Genomic DNA, 23,956 nt, shown 5'->3' on the forward strand with positions numbered 1-23,956 from the left:
GTTCTTAGGAGTTTTGTTTTTGTTTTTTGTTTGGTTGGTTGACCATGTAGCCCTAGTTGGTCTGGAAATAACTGTGAAGACCAGGTTGGCATTAAACTCAGAGGCCTGTTTCTGACTCCCTTGAATGCTGATTTTAAAAGTCGCATGCCTAGCTGAGTTTTTTCATTTTTGTTCCTAAACTTTTAATTTTGGGGAGATGATGCCATAAGTATTGTTTTAAAAATATTCTCAGTTCTTTACTGCTGATTCGTAGAAATCCATTTGATTTGCTTGCTGACTTTGTATTCTAAGATCTTGTTAGATTTCTCTTATTACTGTTAGCATTTTTGTCAAAGCTTCTGTAGCTTTCTACTTGAACATATCTTTTATGAACCAAGGCATTTTCATTCTTTGCCCCCCCTCCCAATTTATTATACCGATTAGTGTTTCCATGTACTGAACAACACTGGTTAGAATAGATACCTCTCCTTGAAAGCCAGCTTTTAGGAGAAAAGCAAGCAGTCACTAAATACTGGGTGGCTTCGGAGTGCTGTTTTTCTGTAGCTGCCCCTTTTCAAGGTACAAAAGTGCTTTTTGTGTTTGTATTTTGAGGTTTTCTCCCTTAATTGATGAATGGGTTCTGAGTCTTGAATCTTGGCTGTGTGCTTTTCTTTTTCTTCTTCCTCTTCCTTCTGCAAAAAGGTTGAGTATATTAATTGCTGATTTTTGGACTATTAAACTTCAGTCTACGCAATGATAAATCACACTTGTCTTGGTATTTATATCTTCTTACATATTGCTGAGTTCAGTTTGCTAGTCTGTTAATATTCTGAGATGTTCTGATGTCTTATGATTTCTTTTTTGACTCATAATTATCTTGAATCTTGTTATATAATTTTGAAATATTTGAGGACTTTTTAGATTATTCATTTCTAGTTCAATAGCAATATGGTTGCAAAACACTTTCACTCATTTAAAACATATTGAGTCTTGTTTCATGGCATAGCATGTAATGTCTCGGCAACTATTTCATGTGTTCTTGATGAAAGTTGTGCTTTGTTGCAGTGGTCTGGGGATAATGTGTAAAGTTTGATACATTTTTTTCAAGATGATGTGTGTGTGTTTTCTGTGAGTAGTAGAAGGGAACACTAACCTCAGTGGTGTGCCAGTGTGGACAGCAACCTGAGGGAGGAAGGGTTGATTTTGCTCACAGTTTCAGAGGAGTAGCCCTGGGTGGTGGTGATAGTGCCTGTTTGCTTTAAACCTGCCCATATCTTTATATTAAAACACGATTGAATGCAACATACAGATGGAGCATTTTAGTATCTTGTCTTTTACAGTGAGTATTTACCTCTTAGTTACTCAGAGCTCTAGGGTTAAGGTTTGTCTTTTGTTCATTTGTTTTTCTTGGCTCCACCTTTTCTTCCTTGTTTTCTTTTAGAATTATTGAGTGCTTTTTGGTGCTTTATTTCATTTCCTCTATTTATTTTTCACTTCTGTATAGAACTTTTAGTGTTGTTTTGTAACATGCATCTTTTATATCAATTTACCCTCAAGTCTCATGTCACTTCTATGTGACTGTCCTAGTGCCTGTGCACTTGTTTATATGTTAACATTACTTCTGTATATTGTAAGCCTCAGAACACATTAACTTTTGAAGTAGAAAATGAACAAGATTGAGACAAATGAAAGGTTCTTATTAGGGGTTGGAGAGACAGCTCAGCAGTTAAGAGCACTGGCTGCTCTTAAAGAGGACCTCGTTCAGTTCCCAGCACCCACATGGTGGCTAACAACCATTTGTAACTCCAGTTCCAGGGGATAGACGGCCTCTTCTCACCTCTTCAGGCACTGCAGGACACGGGTGCACTCACACACATTAAATAGTAATAAATGAACCAAAAAGGAAGGTGATGTTAGCAGGACAATGTCCTGTTGTCCTGCTGCTCCTGAAGCTTCTTCCCTTGTTATTTTTTAGTGAATGACTTACACTGACAAATTCAGCAGTCCTTTATTTGAAAACACCATTATCCACTGTCTTTTTAAAATGTGTTCCATGGATATAGACCTGATTGACATGCCCCAGCCCCTCAAAAAAGAGGTTATGGCCCTTTCTGGATTGTTGTAGAGACAAGCCCGTGTTTACTCTTACCACTGTTTCTGTATTTTTAATGTGGTTCCCTATCCCTCTGGGTGATTAAACATTTTATCATTATGCTTGATTTTTAGGCACCTACATAAGATTTTCTTGTATATATGCTCCTTAAAGTATATTGAAATTCCTAGATTTGTGGATTGGCTGCTTTCATCCTTTTTAAACAAAGTCTTCAGATGTTATTTCTTCAAATACTGTTGTTTAGTCTTTTGTCCAGCTCTCCAGTTACATGTATCATACAGTCATGCTTGATTTTATCCAGAGGTCTCTGTTGGTTTATTCATTGTACTTGTTTTCTTTTGTGGGGTGGATGGGTAGATAGGTTGGTAGAAACGGGGACTTGCTGTAGAGGGTAGGCTGGCCTGGAGCTTCTTCAGTCTTTCTGCTTCAGCTTCCTGAGTGCGGGGCGCAGGAGGAGAGTAGCACTTTCTTTTGTGTTTTGATTTTGGATAATATCTTTGCTTTGGTTTTTAACTCTTGTTACTTTCTAACTAATTAATGAGTTAACTATTTTTAGGTCACTGTTACTTTCCAATTAATTAATTAATTGGATTTGGTGGTGGGGGGAGAAGAGACAGGATCTTGCTAAGTAGCTCGGGCCTGGAACTTGCTACAGAGACTAGGCTGAACTCAGATTCAACAGAGATCTGCATGCCCTTGGCCTCCTGAGTGCTGAGACTAAAGGCGTAAGCCCTGTTGTTAGGTATCCTGACCCCCCCCCCCCCCCCCAGTGCTCTGAATCTAGTCTACCGTTAAAACCATTAAACAGTGCTAGGGGAAGCAGCTCAGTTGGTAAAGTGCTTGCTTTGTAAGCACAAACACCTGAGTTCAGTCACCAGAATCCACATAAAACAAGAAAGCAAACAAAAAAGCCAGACATGACAGTGCATGTTTGTAATCCCAGAGCTTAGGAGGTCGAAATAGGGAGATCCCTGAGGCTCAGTGCCCAGCCAGCTTGGCCTGCTTGGTCAATTCCAGGCCAGTTGAGTGATCCTGTCTTACAAAGGAAAGAAGGTAGAGAGCACCTGAGGAGCAGCCCCAGGGTGATCCTGTCTTCCACACGGTGGCACAGTGAAGCAGCTTCTTCACAGCTAGTGTTATATCAGTGTGAGAATTCGTTTGTCCTGATATATATATATATATATTTTATAATTTACTTTTTTTTTAAATTTATTTTTATGTGTATGAGTGTATTGCCTGCATACATGTGAGTGTACCCATGTCATGCAATTCCACTGAGGTCAAATGTGTTGGATTCCCCTGGAACTGGAGTTAAGGACAGTTTGTAGCTGCCATGTGGGTGCTGGGACTCAAACCCGTGTCCTCTGCAAGAGCAGTCAGTGCGCTTAACCACCGAGCCATCTCTCCAGCCCCTGTCCTGATCTTTCATAAATACTTTTCCTCTTTGGAAACTCCCTCATCTATTCACATATGTTGCCCTGGTGAGCTATATTCCTTACATTATTTATTTAAAATATCCTCCTGTCAATTACAATGTCTGGGCCATTTTTTAATAAGGATTGACAACCTTTTTCCCTGTGCTTAATTCTGGACTGCATTGTTTGTAACTTGTTATGTACATCAAGCTTTCTGTATCTGAGAACAGTTGAGGTGGAAATGCAGTTTTCTTCTATGAGATACAGACATGCCTCTCATACTGTCAGGCCTCCAGCATAGGGCTAACATGATCTCAGTCTGGGCTGTGTGCTGTTACATAGCTTCTGTTTGCTGTCTTAGGCTCCTTTAACCATTGTTTGTGAGCTGGGCCCCAAGGAGACTCTTAATGCTCAGTATATATTACTGCCCACTGGCAGCCCGTATTTGGTTCTGCCTATGAAGTCTTTCTTCCTCTTGCTCCTCTGCCCTCTTCTGGGGTGGTTTGGAACTAGGCTGGCTTGTCCTTGCTTGCACCTGTGGCCTGGTTGCCCCTCCTCCCAGTGTGGGGTTCTTCCAACCTGGGAGTGGCGTGTGGGGCTGGGAATCTGGCTCAGTGGAAGAATGCGTGCTGGGCTTTTGCATTTGTGGCTTGTCCTGCTTCGTAGTTTAGAGTAAACAACTGTCTCACAAATTTCTACTAAAAGTCCAGTGATTCTGTTCTAAATACAATATTTATAGAAAGTTTAAGGGTTATGCTATATTCTTTTATAAAATGAGTTTTCAGGAAACTCGCAACACATGGGTAAATAGTTTATGAAACGTAAAAGAAGACATGAATAATTTGCTTCTCACTTTATCTCCTGAGCAAGCTGGAATAGACCAGTGCTTCTTTACTTAGAGCATGGCGTGGCACTCACAGCTTTAACAAGTCACTGTTAGGGAGGCAGGGCTTCTTAAGTGAAGCATGTAACAGTGTCAGCTCAGGGCTAGATAGGCAGGACTAGCATGCGTTCTCCGTGAAAGAGCCCTCAGTAAATGTTTTTGGCTTTTGGAATTTTTGTTACATGTTCTGGTTTGTGTTTGCTTGCTTGCTTGTTTTACAACCTTGAAAAACACGAAATCTATTTCTAGTTGAAGCTATATAAAACAGGTCTCTAGCTTGAGTTGCGGTTGGCTTACCAATGAGCTACGTTGATCCTTGTAGTCATGTTTTGGTCTCAAAATTATATTAGATTTCTGTAGCCATGTGTTTAAGTAGTGTGTGAAAAAGCAGGAGATCTAACTATAAGGCGTTCTTCCTAATAAGGCTTTCCACATGTGAGATTTAGACATTGGGGCTAAGTTACATAAATGTTTGCATACTCCACCAAACTTAAAGTTTTTGTCCTCTTTTCTTACAGGAATATAAACCACCAGGAACCCGTAAACTTCATAATATTCTTGGAGTAGAAACAGGAGGGCCTGGTGGGCGGCGTGCTGGGGAATCGGGTCATACAGTAGCTGACTACTTGAAGTTCAAAGACCTCATTTTAAGGATGCTTGATTATGACCCCAAAACTCGGATTCAACCTTATTATGCCCTGCAGCACAGTTTTTTCAAGAAAACAGCTGATGAAGGTACAAACACAAGTAACAGTGTGTCTACAAGCCCTGCGATGGAGCAGTCCCAGTCTTCAGGCACCACCTCCAGTACTTCGTCCAGCTCAGGTCTGTGCGGTCATTTCTGGGCTAGGCTCCTACGTGGTTTGGGTTCGCTTCCCGGTGTGGGGTTCTTCTAAAGTATCTATAACTTTACTGCTTTGTCTTCGAATGGGTAGCAAATGATTATTTGACTTAAATCTGTTCCTTGCATGTGCATGGCTCTGAGTTCAGTCACCTGAAAACACAGCGCCTCATCTTTGTAGTTAGTAGCAAATTCAAAACTCAGTTTTGCATGTAATAATTGTTTGCCTGATAGTTAGGAACAAAATTAAATTGCTTTGTAAGTGGAATTATTTTTCTATATACTTGAGTTTTTTCCTAACTTAGGCAAACTTGGTTGTATTTAGTGGACTTGGTCTGAGATCCCAATAACTTTGTGATGTATATACTGTGTGCTAATACTATAGCCTTTTCTTCTTACTGATACACTTTGAGGTTTTGTTGGGGGCGGGGGGGTGGACAAGTGGGTGGTATGTGGTTGTATGCACGTGACTGTGTGGATGTACATGGGGAGGCTGACGTAGGACATTTGCTATCTTCCTCTCTCTGCCTTATTGCCTGGAGACAGGGTCTCTCACTGAATAAGAAGCTTGCCATTTTGGCTAGGCTGGCTAGTTAGTGAGCTCTTAGGATCTTCCAATCTCTGCCCCACAGTGCTGGGTTATAGTCATATGCCTGTCTTTTTACATGGATGCATGGGGTTCAAATTTGGGTCCTCATGCTTGCAAAGCAAGTGCTCTTATTTATCCATTGAGCACCTTCTCAGCCCCGTACTTTGGAGTTTCAATGGGGTAGTTTCAGAATGCCGCTTGAAGAGAATTAACTTTAAACTCACAAGTTGTCCTTCCTGATACTGAAGGTGGATCATCAGGAACAAGCAACAGTGGGAGAGCCAGGTCAGACCCAACGCACCAGCATCGGCACAGCGGTGGCCACTTCACAGCTGCTGTCCAGGCCATGGACTGTGAGACTCACAGTCCCCAGGTAAGCTGTCATAGCATTGAAGTAATACCTGCCAAGGGCTGTAGAATACCGTGTCTTTGAGTCTGAAGGCTCATGCCATCCTTGTTTTTGAGGAGGTAGAACTTCAGACTTAAAGGAGCACATCTTGGAAACTTCCCCTTCTTGAAGATCTGTTGAACACTGGGTACACCCCCATCATCAGTCCGCACATCATCCTCTCTGCTTACCCTATTTGCCACAGCAACTTTGGAACTTCATACAGTTTGATCCCTGTTTTATAGTGGGAATTGAGACTTAATAGATAAATTTCCCTGAACCTGTGATTTCTGCCTCTTGTGTCCTGTAACACCTAGAATCCTAGTTTCTGGATTAGTGTGTGATTAGATTTTTAACCATGACATTTTTTGTTTTGCTTTGCTTTTTAAACTTATTTTAGGAAGCTTATTATGAAAGTAGTTTTTAAAATTCGAGTAGAGTGCACAGTGGGGGTAAAAATGTTTAGATACCATCTTAGTTACTTGATTTCTGTTATAAAATGCCCTGACAAAGCAGCTTAAAGGAGAAAGGGTTGATTTTGGCTCATGGTTCCAGAAGGATACAAGAAAGACATGGCAGTAGGCAAGGAGGACATGGTGGCAGGAGCAGACAGCTCTGTGGTCACACTGCGTGTGCAGTCATAAAACAGAAAGTAAACAGGAAGCGGAGCCTGCCTGGAAGGCCTCAAGGCCACTTCCTCCAGCAAGGCAGCACCTCCTATAAGGTTCCACGACCTCCCCAGATAGCACAGCCCGGGACCAAGTATTCGAACACATGAGCAGGGGTGAGGGGGTGGGGGTGTGGATTTCTTAAGAAATGAAGGTGGAGGAGAAATGCCTTAAAGTAGTAACTAAGTAACTACAGTGACTGGGAAGAAAGGGTGAGACCAAGCAGAAGTGTGCAGAGGGGAAGAGACCTGCTCATTGCACCCTCAAGGTGCACTTAGGTTCAGTGGTAGGTAGCAACATACAAAAAGGGCAATTAGGGAAAGACAGAAATGGGGGGAGGAGTGCAGGCCACCAAAGAAACTAGATGGTGAGCATTTCAGCCTATGGGAGAAGTCAACACTGTCAAATGCTGCTAAGAAACTAAGAAACGGTGGGCACTGGAGAAAACCTGAAGCACAGCTTTACAGAGAAGAGCAGAGAAATTGGATGACCACCTAGCAAGAAGTTCCAGGCCAGCTGGGGCCGCAGGGATTCCTTGTCTTTAAGGAATGGAGAGAGGGCCTGAACTCATCCACTTGCTTGTCATAAGTCGGAGCCTGGGGAGGTAATCTTTGACTTGGTCTAGTGTGAATTTGGGACTTCTTGTCCATGCCTGTGTTTCTTCCCACTCTGTAAGCTGTTTGTGCCCTGTGTCGCTATAAAGAATACCCCGACTGCTCTTCCTCTGTGCCCTTGTTTGCTCACCAGCCCCGTTTGCCTCTTTGCAGCCAAGTGAATCTTACTATGTGAGTCTAGTCTAGCGACCTCCCTTCCTTTACACTGCTTCTGACTCCCTTGTACCTAGTACCCAGAGCTCAGCACCTTTACTGTGGTGGTCATGATTCTTTGTGATCGGCCACTGCTCAGGCCTTTCTTTGTCCTCTACCCTGAAAAATCCTCACCCTGAGGTTTCTTTGTCTTGTACTGTCCCTACTCGGTGTTGGTGCTTTTTCCCTGCTGCCAGTGTGCATGACCTGGAGCACCCTTTTTGCTCTTGCTAGTTTAGACTTTCTTGGCACCTGGGTTCTTAGGTGTGCCCTACTTTGAGAAGCCGCCCAGAATTGTTTTGGACTGTCCTTTCCTCTTCCAGATATGCTCCACTGTAAACACAGGAGAAAGTCCCTAGAACACACCTGATGCCTCCCATCTGTGTGTGACAGAAGTCACTGCTTTGCTTCACAGTGTTTACCTAGCTGCTTGATTATTGTAGGTGGCTCTTGCTGTCTTGCCTCAGCTGGCCCTCCTCACTCATGGTCATCCTCCTGCCTCCAGGTGGTTGGAGTTGGCAGACGTGCTTCACTGCACCCAGCACATACTCATTTTGTTGCTGTGTTGGTTTGGGGTTTGTTTTTGAGTTTTGGGGGGTTTTTGGGATTTTGGTTTGAGACATGGTCTTCCCTGTAGCCCGAGGCCTTGATCTCAAAGACATCTGCCTGCCACTGTCTCCTGAAGGCTGGGATTAAAGACGAGCAGCACCATGCCTTGGCAACTCTTGATTTTTTTTGGGGGGGGGGGTTCTTTTTGAGACAGGGTCTCCCTGTATTGGGGTTGGCCTGGAATTCACAGAGATCCACCTACCTCTGCCTCCCAAGTGCTGGGATTAAAGGTGTGTGCCACCACACCAGTGCACTCTGATTTTTTTGTTGTTGTTGCTGCATTTTGTGTGTGTGTCGGTGTGTTCACGTGCACATACGCATACTCTGGTATTCTTTCTGTTTCAGTATGAGAGAGCTTTTATTTTTATATTGTTTCAGAGTATCACATTGTTTAAATATTCAAACCTGATTGATGGGCATTTCACTTATTTACAGTACTTTTTGCTGTTACTTACAGTGGTGTAATAAATAAAAATCCTGTACACATAAGTCACACATGCATTTTAATCTGTGATGTAAACCCATGAACATGATTGGAAGTAAAATTGCTGAGTCAGAGCAAGTTGACTTACAATTTTGGTAATTAGTACCAAATTGTCCTTTGCATGATTTTACAACTTAATACTTTGGGTAACTTCGTTATTTAAAAATCATCACAGAGGTGGAAGTACAGTCAGTGGTAGAATAGATACCTAGAATATGTAAGCCCCAGGCAGACTGACAACACACAGACACAGAAAAAGAGTGACAAGACATACACCATAGTCTCACTTTGTTTGCGCTTTGTTCCTTCACAGTGTTTGTTACCCAGACAGCTGTGGCTGGAAAATGTTAGATGGAAAACTCTGAATAATAATTTTAACCATTGTGTGCTTGTGAGTGACATGAACTCTCACCCGTCCCGCCTTGTCCCCCTCAGCCTGTCCATGCAGTCTCCATGACCTACCTCTAGTCATTTAGGAGGTGTCTTGGCCACCAGACTGTTCCATTAGCCCTTGTGTACTTGGCAGTGATTCCAGAGCACCTAATGGGGAACGTACTAAAGGGTTTTCAGAAAGACTGAGTTGCCATAGCCATTGTCAGAGCACATTGTTGTAATTGTTCTGTTTTGTTACTGTTAATCTCTCCTATCTACCTGTTGTATGAGGTAGTACCGCCCGAGGTTTTCGGTGGATTGTGAGGATTGGCGCTTATCCCCAGTCAGTAGGGGCTTTCCATAGCGTGGGCTTGAGTATTTATCTCAGTTGTTGGAACAAGTGTTTCAGATTTCAGAGATTTTTTTTTTTTTAATATTTTGGTGTATTTGCTTTCTTTTACCAGCTGAACGTCCCTGATCTGAAACTCTGAAATGGTCTTCAAAATGTTTCTGATTTCCAATCAGCTGAATGGTGTTGAGCCTGCATTCTCTTCTCTGAGACTCTGCTAGTATTTTTTCCTGCTAGGTTTTCAAGAGTATCTCTTAAAGTTTCATTTTCAAATCATTTTTACTGAATAGGTTGTATTTGACACAGGTAGTAGAGACAGCCTTTGCCTTTTCAGAGCTTACAGTGCTACAAATAAACACAATGAAACAAGACTAAAATTACAGATGTTTTCATTTCAAGAAAAGTAACACTTGGTATAGCTCCAAGGTGTTGCTTCCTTAGTGTTTGTGAAGCCCTTAGTTCAGCCCCTAGCACAGTCAGTCAAGGATGATGGGATGAGAAGGAGACATCTAATTTGTTGGATTGAGGTATATTGACAAAAACAGAGCAGACAGACAACTGTCACCACTCAGACATAGTATCTTAAAAAATGTGAAGAACTCTTTTACCCCCTTCTTTTTATGTAACAGTTTAGTGGGTATTCACAAAATTGACATGTTTTCTGTGCCCCAGTCTTACCAACTTGCCTAATTGCCCATGGAATGGAGTCAAGCAGAAAGACTTAACTAGACTTAGGTTGGCAGTGACATCTCAACTCACTCTTATCCGCTGAAAATTTAGTCATGTGGCCAGGTCTAGTACAAAGGAGCCTATAAAGTGTGGTGCATCCATATGCTCAGAATCAGAAACTGTATTGGAGGGGGGATGACACTCAGTAGTAGCCTTTCCACAGAGGGTTGGGGAAACATTAGCCAGAACAGTCCGGAAGCTCTGGGACTGAAGTGAAAATAAAGAGACAGCCAAGCAAGGATTAAAAACAAAATATTCTGGCCAGGAGGAACTAGCACAAGTGCTGTGTAAGCTCTTGTCTGGGGGAATAGGAACCCAAGTGGGCAAAGGAAGGTTGAAGAAATGGGCGGTGGAAAATTGAGCAGGCACATGAGGGTTTGGGAGGATTTTGTTTTTCTGTGTTCAGTGAAGAATTGCAAAAGGATTTCATTTTTAATTTTATGTGTATTGCCTGCATGTAGGTAAGTGCACCTGTGTCATGCTATGCCCACAGAGGTCAGAAGAGGCTGTCAGATTTCCCTGGGACCAGAGTTACAGACAGTTGTTAGCTGCCATATGGGTTCTGGGATTCAAACCCAGGTCTCCTGCAAGAATAGTGTTCTTATAACCGCTGATCCATCTCTCCAGCCCCTAAAGGATTTTAAACAGGGAAATAATCAAGTTTGTATTTGAAAGGCTATTCCTGATACTCTTTTTTTTTTTTTTTTTTTTAAGACAGGGTCTCCCTGTAGCCCCAGCTGGCTTGGAATTCCATATATAGACCAGCTGGCCTTGAATTTACAGAGATCCGCCTGCCTCTGCTTCCTGAGTGCTGGGATTAAAGGTGTATGTGCACCACGCTGGGTGTAGGATATTCCTGATACTTTTTAACATGTTGGAGAGGGTGAAGATGGAGATGGGTTGGTTTAAGAAGCCCTTGCATTAGTCCAGGCTAAGTGGTGGTGATATAGGTGGAGAAGAGACCAGGTTTGGGACCCCATTTGAGGTGGCTCAGTAGTACTTGGTGCTGGGTTCAGCTGGAGAAATTGTGGAGCAGCTGAGTGGATATAAATCCCACTGTTGTGTCAAGAAAGATGGACAGAGCAGGGGTTATGGGGGGGAAAGAAAAGGATTTCTTGAACTTACCGAGAGTACTGTTTGGTTCTTAGAAAGTTTACTGACCCCCTGGCACAGACAGTGCTCCCAAGGAAAGAGTGAAACAAGGTTCTGTTTACACACTCTCTAAAACTGGCCACTGTTAGGGTAAAGTATTTTTGGGTTTGGAACTTGCATGGGATTTTTTATTACAGAGATATTTAAACATTTAAAGTCTGAGAAATCCTGTCTCCCTGATAAGTGTAAATGTGTACTTGGTAAGTTAAGCTTGGAAAGAGTATGCTGAGTAATCCTCTCAAAATGTGTCCTTCCCAGGTGCGTCAGCAGTTCCCTGCTCCCCTTGGCTGGTCAGGCACTGAAGCTCCTACACAAGTCACTGTTGAAACTCATCCTGTTCAAGAAACAACCTTTCATGTAGCCCCTCAGCAGAATGCGTTGCATCATCACCATGGAAACAGTTCACATCACCACCACCATCACCACCACCACCACCACCACCATGGACAGCAAGCCTTGGGTAACCGGACCAGGCCAAGGGTCTACAATTCTCCAACAAATAGCTCCTCTACCCAGGATTCTATGGAGGTTGGCCACAGTCACCACTCCATGACATCCCTGTCTTCCTCAACGACTTCTTCCTCAACATCTTCCTCCTCTACTGGTAATCAAGGCAATCAGGCCTATCAGAACCGCCCAGTGGCTGCTAATACCTTGGACTTTGGACAGAATGGAGCTATGGACGTTAATTTGACCGTCTACTCCAATCCCCGCCAAGAGACTGGCATAGCTGGACACCCCACATACCAATTTTCTGCTAATACAGGTCCTGCACATTATGTGACTGAAGGACATCTGGCCATGAGGCAAGGGGCTGATAGAGAAGAGTCTCCCATGACAGGAGTTTGTGTGCAGCAGAGTCCTGTAGCTAGCTCGTGACTACATTGAAACTTGAGTTTGTTTCTTGTGTGTTTTTATAGAAGTGGTGTTTTTTTCCAAAAACAAAGTGCAAAGCTGCTTGAATCAGAAGGAGATTAACACACTGAACCGCTACAAGAGGGCAAAGCTGCCTTTTTTTTTTTTTTTTTTTAACTTGAAAAGATTGCAAAGGGACAATGAAGTTTTTAAGAGCCATGTCCAAACCCATCTTCACGGGATAGCTCCGAGGTACCTCTTTTTGCCTCCTCCCCTTTTAACTTGCCGTCTCCGAGTCATAGTGGTTTGGGGTTTTTTGGTTTTGTTTTTTGGTTTTGTTTTCTTTTTAATCCAACAAAAGGTAATGTTCAGATGTCAGTCTTGGTCATTTGCCAACTAATTTTAAAATAAAAAGGCACTGCACATAATTTGCATAAAGGGCCCCATGAGGGTGTTTTGGTTTGTTTTTTTTCCCTTTTATTTTTCCCGTTTTGTTTTGGGTCGGGGTGGGGTAAGAAATTTCAATTTTTATGTCCTCTAAACACACTTGGGCACGGAAATGCAGTACTGTAAGGAAGAGGGACCTCCAGCTTACACAAACATCATCTTCAGCTGTATGAAAGGGACGATTATGTTGCAGTTTGTAAGGCACATTAAGCATGCTAAGTGGCGGGGATCAGAACTCTCCTATCTGAACCTACTGAGGAGCAAAGCAGCAATTACATGGGATCCTGTGGGTCTCCTGTGGGAGAGGCCCCGGGAGGATAGGAATATGGAGCATGACTGGTCTCCTCACCGAGGTGCACTGAGAAGCAATCAACGGGTCAGTCGTGGCCAGTCCTGGGGAGGTCTGAGTGGTGGTCTTTGGGATAACCTTTGGCCTTATGGATTTGGACTGGAAGTTAGAAGAGCCTACCATTTCAGATGCAATCACTTGTGGACATGCTATTGCAGACAGTCCTTAATGCTGAAAACACAGAATGGGTAATTCAAGAGGCCTTTCTTTTAAAATAGACTTTTGTGACCCACTAATTGTAAGGTATTGCAAGGTCACTTTGCGTGCGTCATAAAGTTGACTTCCTTATTGGTTGAAGGTCACAGAGGTAGTGGTTTGCTCTGATGGAAATAGCTACAGCTGTGTCCCTTCCTGCTTTTTACTTTTTCTTCTGCTTTTTCTCGGCACGTGGTGTCTCCACATCTCTTCTGCACAAAGACGTCTTCTGTTCATCCTGAACATTTTTAAAAAAAATGCAGAATTTTATGTGACTGCTTTTTTGCCTCACAATTATGCTGTGAATTTTACAAAAATTTATTTTCTTTTTTGATAATTTATTGTACCAAAGCTGTTTTTATAGCACATAGATGTCTGTAACCAATAATGTAGCAGTTCTGCACTTTGACACAAGGTGTAACTAGACCATTTTAAATGTCAGTTGAAAATTATGGCTGTACTATTGCTTAAACAAAACTGGAACTGTTGTTGAATCCATAGCCAATACATTTACAGCAATCTGTGTACTGAACATAATAGATTGACATCTAATTCAAGATTACAACATCTGTCACATTCTAAATGTGTTCAGGCTTCGGAAGGGAAAGGGACACTGGATCCAAATGTTGTGGAGCCAGCAGTTGATTCTTGTATTCCTGATTAACCTGCTTGTAAACTTGAATGCAAGACCTTGATTGAAACAACAGGTCCAAACTAGGAGCAGGAGTGAAGCAGAACTCCAGTGTGACCTGAAGTGAGCAGGCTGGTATTTAACAGGTGCCTCGTTTTGAGATTATGCTGCCTTAATGTAACACAGTCTGGCAGTTGCTAAATTTGTGTTCCCATTTTAAATTGAGCAATTTTAGGGTGTTATACTTTTGAGCGGTTGAATTGGGAGAATGAAGATATAGTAATTTACCTGTCCAGGAGCAAAAGAAGCAGTAATCTACCTCTGCCGTAACCCTGTTCAAAACAACTCAGCAGAACACCATGTCACTTTCTATTGGTCAACTCCATGTGGCTGACTAGGTCAATTTTTTTCTGAACAAAAGCAGGTTTTTATATGTAAGCAGTGACAAAAGAAAGGCCTAAAACTCTGTAAATGTGAATGGAGACTTGGAAGTACCCGTTTTTATAAACACCGAAAACTGGTTGTTAACCAGGAAATCCATATTTATTTTGTAATTAAATGTCAAGCCTGTGGATTGTTGTTGAACTTGGTAGTTCATAAAGGTTTACAGTAAATAAAAGGACATCATCTGGAGTATAGCAACACCAGAAGGAATTCAGTAGTTACTGCTGTTCAGAAGTACAAAGTGCAAGGCCAAGGCACCAGATGGGTCAGGTCACTTTTTTTCTGTGCTGGTTGCCACATTTTAGCAAGCACCAAAATAAATAAATAAATAAATAAATAAAGCAGTTTTTAAACCAATATTTACATAAAGAAACCCCTGCAATCCAATGCTTCTGCACACTGTGTTATGTTACAGTCCAGTTTTGTGTGCTTTACTACACAGTTTGGTTACAGGACTTCTGTGCATTGTAAACATAAACAGCATGGAAAAGGTTAAATACCTGTGTTCAGATTGTAAGATCTAGTCCGGACTTGCTGTGTATATTGTAACGTTAAATGAAAAAGAACCCCCTTTGTATTATAGTCATGCGGTCTTATGTATGATAAACAGTTGAATAATTTGTCCTCAGACTCTTTACTATGCTTTTTTAAAAGTTAATTTAAGGGGAAAAATGTAAACCTAGTTAAAAAGAATCTTCCTATGCAATTATCCAGGTCCAGGTCTGATGGGAATACTGAGCGTAACTTGGTCGAATGTGTAAAAAGAAAAATATTTGAGTTGCAACAACGTAGGCTTCAAACATCTTTGAAAGTAAAAACTGGAGGTTTAACAGATCATTCGATTTTTAAAATGGATTCTTTATCTGAATGGTTATCACATGCACAGTTCTGTTTCTCAGTACTACTGTTTGAGCATTTGGAGGACTGAGGATTACAGGGGTTTTCTTGGGTTTTCACCTGCTGGGATGAAGGGAGGGAGGACTCCTAAGGCCACCCCTCCTCCTTCCTCAGATCCACGTGGGGACACTCCTGACACCGTCCATCAGTTTCTAACCGACACTCTTTTTATATATTAACCTGTGTAAATCTATTATGGTGGCATTCAGAAGGTAAGAAACTGATTTAAAAAGTGTGCATGACTGTGAAGTTAGGCTTGGCTGTGCAACATTGAGCTAAATGCCAGGAAGGAGAGCTCCATTTACTTGTCTTAAGCTGTGAGATTTTCTTACTCCGGTAAGGGGCACATTTTGTGGTAACTGGACTAAAATGAAACAAAACAAAACAAAAAAAAACCCAAGAACTATTTTTATCTAATAAATGTAGAACTACATATAAAAACAACTTAAAGCCTCAGAAGTGACTTCTGGGCCTCTGCCTCTGTCCTTTGCCCCAGCTTGTGTGTTGTTAAGTTGCCAGGTTCTTAGAGTAGGGAAATCCTCCTCACATGTGAGTCTGAGATGGTAAGTGCTGAGTTCTGTGTTGGTCCCCAAGCAAATTCCTTTTGCTTGGCCTTCTTGGGTTTCGCAAGCCCTGAGAATTCAGATTCAGTTGTCACTTTTGTGTCTTTGTTTTTTTCTTTTAGTGATGATCGTGTACAATAGAGCAAATTGTTTACTCCAAATGCACAACTTGGCCTTAATGTTCTGGATGAAGTTGGGAAATTGAGAACGGCTTTGTTATACTGAGGTCAGATTTCTTACATCTGCTTGGAACTGCTGCAGAGCAGTCATCAGGAAAAGGAGAGCAGAAGTTGTCTTACTCCCCCGCCCACAGCTCCCCCTGGCTAGTTTCCCTGCGAATACAGGCATCACATAGGTCTTAGTATGGAGAAAAAGGGAGGCGACTGAAGACGAGAGCTGCTCTCATTCGGCATCCCCTAGAATGTCTTAGTGGTGTTGTGTAAGTGCGCCGAAGAGAACTGCCCCGGGTACCCACTGGGCCCTGCACACAGGCCAAGCTGTGCCTTATAAATAAGTTCCTGGGCAAAGCTCCAGACCCCTGTGTTGTGGGAAAGGTGTTGAGTGAGGTGAGCAGTCTGCTGTTGTCTGTCCTCTTGGTGTTAGCCTTGCCCAGGGTCCTAGATTTCAGCTGCTCTCGGCAACAAGAGCTAAGGAACCAGGCTGCTTTGCACTGAAACTTTGTTTAGTGACTAACATTCCTAATGCTAAGCATAAGCTGTCACTTCGAAAAATTCTTAACCTTGACTCTTCAAAGACAAAGCTTTCTCCACTGGATCTGATTTAAACATAATCAGTTGCTTTTCAGTTTGTTTAACACTTTTTTCCACATACAGGTTTCCCCCATAAATTCTCACCTTTACTGTATGTCCTTCTGTAAAAGGAGCAGGAATTAGTTGGGTACTTTATAGCTTCGTGTGATTTCCCCCGCCACCTCACCAAACTTGAGTACTTGAGAGAAACAAGGAGTACAGATAAGCCTTCCAGCAGGTTCTCCTAGACCTACCCCAGTAGTGTCTAGGGGCGGGGTTGGGTTCTAAAGGAACAGAGTACTTGGGAAAGCATCATGCTGGCTAAGAACATGCACCTTCACGTTTCCACGTTGGGTAGGGGGGACGTGGTAATGAAGATGAAGAATCAGGCAAGTGAGTGGAACAGGCTCCTAACTGGGGGTGAGGCCCCAGGAGGTGGCTATGTCAGTGTGGCTTGCCACGTGTTCTCGTAGCTAGGAGCAACTCAAAGGCCAAGTAAGTGTTACTCCGTACAGTTTGTCTGGTGACCCTTCTAATTATGTTTTCTGAAATGGTCGCCTTTGGGCTTTTCTTCTACTCTTGTGCTCAGTAATCGCTACATTTGCCCCATTTTCTTTAGCTGAAAGTCGTAGGATGAGGCTGAGCATCAAAGGTAGAGTGGGTGGTGGGCAGCGTGTGAGTACTGGTTCCTCAGGGCGTGGGCAGAAAAGCCAGCCTGGAAGGTATAGTCTTGGAGTGCATCCCAAGGTTGCCACATCCCAAGGTTAATGCCATCAGAAATGAATTACTCGGGTGAAGTGCCTCTGTGTTCAAAGACCAAGCATGATGGAGGGAAGTAACTGGAGGAGACGGTCTGTGTACATCATTGGCAAGCGTTGGCCTTCTGAAGACAGGACGTGGTGAGGTGAAGTGTCCTGAGGTATCATTCCCACTTTACATGTCCAGCAGACCAGGAAACAAACTGGGGAAAAGGGTGATTTTGGTGTTCTTATAAGCTGCTACATCTGCGTGCGCCAGTTTGAAAATAGATGCCATGATCTTTCCAGAATCACATGTCCCATCCAGTATTTGATTCAAAAAGTTGGGGTGGGGTCTTGGTATCTTTTCAGAAACTTTGGAGATGACTGAACCTGCAGCCAGGCACAACTCAGCAAGGGAGATGCTCAGAGAGGGGACCAATCAAGATCGCCCTGAAAGTGCCTGTTACGTAGACCACTGAACTAGACAATTAAGCAAATCTCCAAGAAGGTAGAAGTTGGCAGATGCGGTGTATGAAGCACACAATGTGTTATCCTCATCTTGCATCGTGGAAGTGGGTGGATGTGATGTGGCATTGTATTGGGAGTACTTAGATGTCCCATAGATGACCTGTGTTCAGTGCACTGCCTAGTGGTGCAAGTGGGATTTGCTTCCTCAGGCTTCAGTCCCGTGTGCTCATTGGAAGGCAGTGGAAGGCCCCCTGGGCTCCGGCTGTTTGTGTGGTGGTTGCAGTTTTCAGCTTAAATCACAGATGGTTCAGATCCTGGCTGGTCTGCCCATTAATTCGCTCTGTTTACCCTGGGCAAATCCCTTTTCTCCAGCAGTCAGAGGACTGCTGAATCCACTTGCAGCGTTTAGTCCAGCTTCCGCGAGCTAATGCACATGAACGTTGTAATGCATGCTCGTTCAGCGCACAGGAAGTGTCCGAGAAGCACAGCAGATGCCTGCAGGGCTGGGGTCTGGTACCCCAACTACGTTTTCCGTGCGAATATGGCACAGGTCAGGGATTCGGCGAGTGTTGAGCAGTTGGCTTTGAGAGGGTTGTTGGGGTTTGAGGTTTTGTTTTCTCGGTAGTTCACTTTGCCTTGACCTATGTATAGACGTAAATGAATAACCATGGTAAGAACCAACACTGCTTTTAGGCCCCGGGGGTCATATGTTCAGTGCCCCCTGCCCCCTCCCACTGCAGGTGTTTGCAGCCTTCAGAGAAGAGTATGGTACTTCACTGTGTGGGGATGTGGGGATGTGTGTGGGTGTTTTCCTTAATCTTTCTCCGCCTTGTTTTTGAGACTGAACCTGGGTCTTGCTGTTTCAGCCCGCCTCAGGGATCTGCCTGTCTCTAACCCCACCCCCACTCCCACTGCCAAGCCCCTGCTACTAACCTTTCCATAGATGCTGGGGATCTGAACCCGGGCCCTCATACTTGAGCAACAAACACTTTTCCAGCGTCATCTCCCTATCCCCATGATAATTTTTTAAGTTTATGAGTCAGAGAGTGACATCATGGTGAAGCTTTTGGAACTTAAGAGGCTATAATATACATTTTATAAGCAGTATTTTCCTTTTTAAAGTCTGCTTTGGTGATGTCTTTGGTGACATGTCTAGTTTAGCTTCACATGGTCTTACTCCCTTTTCATCTCTTAAGTCTTATAGAGATTGTAGGGATGCAGGGCTGGAGAGATGGCTCAGTGGTTAAGAGCACTGGCTGCTCTTGTGGATGACCAGGATTCAATTCCCAGCACCCAACTCCAGGTCCATGGGATCCAGTGCTCTCTTATGACCTCCCTGGGCATTGCATGACATAGGTGCACTTACATGTAGGCAATATACTCATACACATAAAATAATTAATAAAAGAACTTGTAGGGATGAAAGTTACCCATTGCATTAGAGTACACAGTTTACTATGGCCTGGGTGGATAAAGATAACACTGAACTAATCATGGGACTGAGGTGGGTAAACTACTTCAGGAGGCAGTTTCCAGGCTCCAAGTCCAAACCACCTAGAGAACCTCCTTCCTGTAAGGCACCTGAGCAGCCTGTGTCTCATAGCAGGTCCATTCTCCCCAGATGGATTTGTGCATCTCTACCCCAGAGGTGCTTTACTAGTATGGTCCTGGCCCAGTAGGGCTCCCAGCACTACCTGCAGGCCCGGTAGGATGAGTGGCTGAATACAGGGTCTCAGGTTATGGCCAACACTACGTTTAGATATGAGTACTGCAGGTGTTGTTTACAGAGTGCTTACACAGTGTCCATTTAATTCTCCCATAGCTAACATCCATGTTCCTCCAGGCCTTTCTCCTCATGGGAGGGTGGGGTGGGTGCTGGAGGAACAGGCCTCCCTTGCTGTTCATGTGGTCTTGACATCTACACAGACCGAAGGAATTCAACGTGGGAGCTTGCTCAGGGAGCTCCCACATGGGTCACTAGCTACAGCCTCAGTCACCAGCTCAGTCTTGGCTGTGCATTAGAATACCTGCCCCTCTAGAAATGGTATCCAAGCAGAAGTATCTACCCTACTTACTGCAAAAGACACTCCAAACAGAAAGCAAGAGGGCCAGTGCCATCAGCAGAACTGTAAAATGCAAAGGAAGTCCTGCCTTGAAAAAAGTGTCCTAGCTGGGCGTGGTGGCACACGCCTCAAATCCCAGCACTCTGAAGACAGAGGCAGGTGGATCTCTGTGAGTTCAAGGCCAACCTAATCTATCTACATACTGAGTTCCACGCCAACTGGGGCTACAGGGAGACCCCGTCTCAAAAAAACCAGCGTCTTGCAGGCAGAGGGGCTCGGGGCTGTGTGCAGGACTGTTAGCATGTGTAAGGCACTCAGGGTTAGGGGGACACCAAACTTACAGCACTGTTCTCATGAGTAGAAAGATAACTGTGACTAGATAGGCCATGCACACAGATGCATCAGACTGAGAGCAGGGACCATCCCTCTTTTGACCCAGAGGGGCAGAGACTTTCCCTGAGGCATTGAAGGATAAGCTGATACTATTGATCCCACGGCCTAGCTGGGAGCTAGTACTGACTTGTAAATGGGCAGTTCTGAGCTGTTTGAGGGGAGTTGACAATGTAGGAAGTGATGGCAGTAAGGGGACCAGATGTCCAGTGTGAGGGGGAGGTGCTGCTTATTGACTATCGGAAGAAATGCAGGATGCTGGCTGGCCAGAAGCTCAGGATTTGTAGGCTAGCCAAGTATAGATGCCAGAGAGCTATTCTGATACAAAAGGAGAATCAAGGGGTTAGGCCCAGGGTAGTAGATTTGGGGCTGGCCTTAAGCAGAACAGTGGTAAGAGCAGGAAGCTGGGAGGGGACATGAGAGTGGAATTGGCTGTGAAAGAGATTTCCTAGTCGTCTCCAGTCAGTGTCGTCAGTGAGCAGAAGCTTCCCAGCACCAGAGAGCCTGCCCGCAGCCTTCAGGCCGCAGCCCAGATAGTACCAGCATCTGGTTAAACAAGGTCCCCTGCTGATGTGGACACAATTTATTTTTTAAAGTAGCCTTTTTCTTTTTAAAAAAGATTTCTATTTTGTGAGACGTGGTTGCACATGCCTTTAATCCCAGCATTCTGAAGGCAGAGGCAGGCAAATGTTTGAGTTCTAGGCCAGCCTGGTCTACAGTTCCAGGTCAGCCAAGGCTACATAGTGAGACCCTGTCTCAAACCAAACAATACATACATACATATATATACACATTATTGTTGTGTATATTTATACAATAACCATGTGTGAGTGTAGGCGTGTGTCCCATGGCATGTATGGGACAGCCTTCAGGAGTTGGTTCTCTCCTATCATGGGTTCCAGGGCTTGAAGTGATGCTTGGCAGCAAATGCCTTTATCCACTGTCTTACCTGTCCTGTGCACACTTTAATGGTTTGAGAAATACTGGTCAATACCTCTGTTTGGGTTGGAGGAAAGCTTAAGTTTAAGACGATAACCCAACTGACAAGAGAAAGCCTTTGCCTTCTAGTCTGGGCCTCTTTCCAATTCTAAACTGACCTGGAGCTTGGGGGCCACAACCAAGCCTTCAGTTGGGTGTTCCTTTCAGTTGCTGTGGCCATCTGAAGCAGAGCTAGGGTGAGACTGACTTAATGTCAGTTAACGCAGGCTTTCCTATGTGTGTTCGGAGTTGCCAGATTGTCCTAAGGACCCACAGTGCTTCCTACAAGGCTTATACTTTCAAAACAAGCCTGCTGTGAAATTGGTTTGTCTTTGGCACGGTTTCGTGTGCCTGTGAAATGAAGTCTGAGGACTCCACACCAGGGACTCTGCCATCTCCTTCCCTCTCTAAATCCTGTTCTCTTGCTCTGTTCCCTTCTCCCTGGATCCTTCTCTCCCTTTCCAAGGTCCATAACTCCACTCTCTCCAGCATCCATGGTACCCATTGTGTCAGGGCTGAGACCTTTCTCAGTACTGTTTCAGGTGGCAGCCACAGTTCCTTCCTCCCTGTCTACACACTAGTCTTATTCTTCATCCAGATGAATTTTAGCACAGGCCCCTTATCATGGAGAGCGAGCCTAGGGCCATCCATACCTCTGGAGTAAAGAATTCAAGGACTCAGAGCAGAGGTGGACACTGGACCCTAAATGAAGAAGAAAGCTAAGGGAGAGTCCCCGTCAAAGAAATGTCTCCCTGGCATAGCCCTGTAGGGCTATGGCCCTTTAAGAGGAGTGCCCTGGAGGGCTGGGGGATGAACTGGCTGTTGCTTTCTGTCCACAAGCAATAGATTTAGTGTGGGTGGGCAAATTACAGCACACCTTCCCGGTTTTGTATGGGCCGCTGAAGTAAAAATAAGAATGGTTTCTACATTTCTAAAAGGTTTAAATAGTAATTTAAACCTCACCATCCATGAACAAAATGCTGTTGAAATTCAGCCACACTCATACTGTCTGGTCCTTGTGCTGTGGCAGGCTGAGTGGTTGCTGCAGAGACCACTTATGCCATGCCTGCGTTTTCCTCCGGCTCAGCCCACAAGCTGCAGCGATGGAGTAACAGCTCAACTACATGTGGATGTCACACTCTTTGCTGTACTGCAGCATTTATTTTTTCACCAGTTGGATGAACTTTCCCTGGGGAGACAGGGTACTGTCAACAAACCAAAGTCACGGTTCCACCCAATTCTACCTTAGTGAACCGATGAATTACTGGGTTTACTTAGAGCATGAGGGAGGGGTTACTTTAAGGAGCGTGGGTGGCCCCAGAGCAGCCCCACCACTGCAGGTCTCATCCAGACAGAATCCGGGAGTCTGTATACTGTAGCACCTCCTGAGACCATGAGACCTTGTGCAGTTTGGGCAGAATTACATAAGATAGGCAGGGGAAGGATCTCAGGTGAGAGTCTAGTGACCCTCCTCACCTAAACCTATGAGGGAACATCAGAGGTCAGTTCCTGAGGATACTCACAGATGCTCTGAAGGGCAGTGGCTCTTGTGCTCAGAGGACAGCATCCTACAGCTCCGCTTCACATTCAAAACAGAAATGAGCTCGTGGTACCACTGCACTGCAGGTACAGGAGAGAGTGGATTCTTAGTTACTGAGTTAGCTGGCAAAGTCTGAGATGTGTCAGCCATCATCCTAAGCAACACAGTATTTGTTGATATAACTCATGAACACTTGTCAAAATATTTCCAATTCACAAGAAAATGGTGATCAAAAAAACAACAAAACAAGAAATTTAAAATTATCACAATTTATTCATGAAAAGAAAAAAGTGAAAACGAAGCAGCAAAGTAAGTTTCTGATTGGTTTGTTAATGGCGCAGGGAAATCCTCTTACCTGTGTGGGGATAAAGTGGTGCTCGGCTGAGGCAGCACGGAGTGAACGTGCCTCGGGTCTTCAGCCTTGCAGAGTCAGGCATTAGGCCGGGTGTGGTGGCGTGAACCTTTGCCAGCACTCTGGAGGCAGAGGCAGGCAGGTCTACAATAGTAATGTGGCTGGTGCCTGAGGAGTCCCATTATCCTTGCACCTCCACATGTGCATGCACAGTGTGTCGGTACAGACACAATCACACATGTTCACATAAAGTAAAAAGATAAAACCCATTTTCCTGAATGTGGGAATGTCATTTCTGGGAATGCTTCCTGCCTTACCAATCTTGTAAGCAAAGTTAATCTTGTGTTCTGAGATCATTTAACATGATCAGTCTGCTTTCCTACTCTGTAATCTACTTATTTAAATTTAGCTAACCTTGCTAAATTAAAGGTGATGCACACCTTTAATCCCAGCACTCGGGGGGCAGAGGCAGGTGGATCTCTTTGAATTCAAGGCCAGCCTGGTCTACATAGTAAGTTCCAGACCAGCTGGGGCTACAGGGAGACCCTGTCTCAAAAAGACCAAAAAAAAAAATTTTAGCTAAACTAAAACAATCTTACTAGGCCTTGGGCTTCTTGTAACCAATCTAAGCTAAACACTTAGCTTTAATGGAACTCTTAAACTATGTTCTCCCTCATCACCCTTCCTTTCCACTGGCCCAGGAGTGAATGTGTGTCTGTGTGTATGTGTGTATTGTGAAAATATCATTACTGAAATCAAATCATCCACAGTAAATGTTGCAAAGAACATGTAGGCTTGGGTTGATAACATCTATGGTTTTATATGCTGTTCTGTGTCAATAGGGGTTAGAACCAGGAAATTCTTCCCTGATAGGACAGAGTTCCTCATTCCTTTCCTTTTCATGCTGGATGCACTGTT

At 44.0% G+C, this 23,956-nt stretch overlaps 1 protein-coding gene across 3 annotated transcripts in view; it reads left to right on the forward strand.

The window, feature by feature from the left end:
- The window catches only part of Dyrk1a (dual specificity tyrosine phosphorylation regulated kinase 1A), a 136,071-nt gene extending 121,145 nt beyond the window's left edge, over positions 1-14,926 (forward strand). For all 3 annotated transcript variants that reach the window (XM_008853041.3, XM_008853042.3, XM_029556102.1), the window contains 3 exons: positions 4,909-5,215; positions 6,069-6,193; positions 11,636-14,926. In XM_008853041.3, coding sequence (XP_008851263.1) covers positions 4,909-5,215; positions 6,069-6,193; positions 11,636-12,256 — 1,053 coding nt within the window. In that variant the 3' untranslated portion in view covers positions 12,257-14,926. The remainder of the gene's footprint in view (positions 1-4,908; positions 5,216-6,068; positions 6,194-11,635) is intronic.
- Positions 14,927-23,956: the final 9,030 nt, after the last annotated feature.

This window comes from Nannospalax galili, unplaced genomic scaffold (assembly GCF_000622305.1).
Source record: "Nannospalax galili isolate Female #2095 unplaced genomic scaffold, S.galili_v1.0 scaffold447, whole genome shotgun sequence".
Lineage (NCBI taxonomy): Eukaryota > Metazoa > Chordata > Mammalia > Rodentia > Spalacidae > Nannospalax > Nannospalax galili.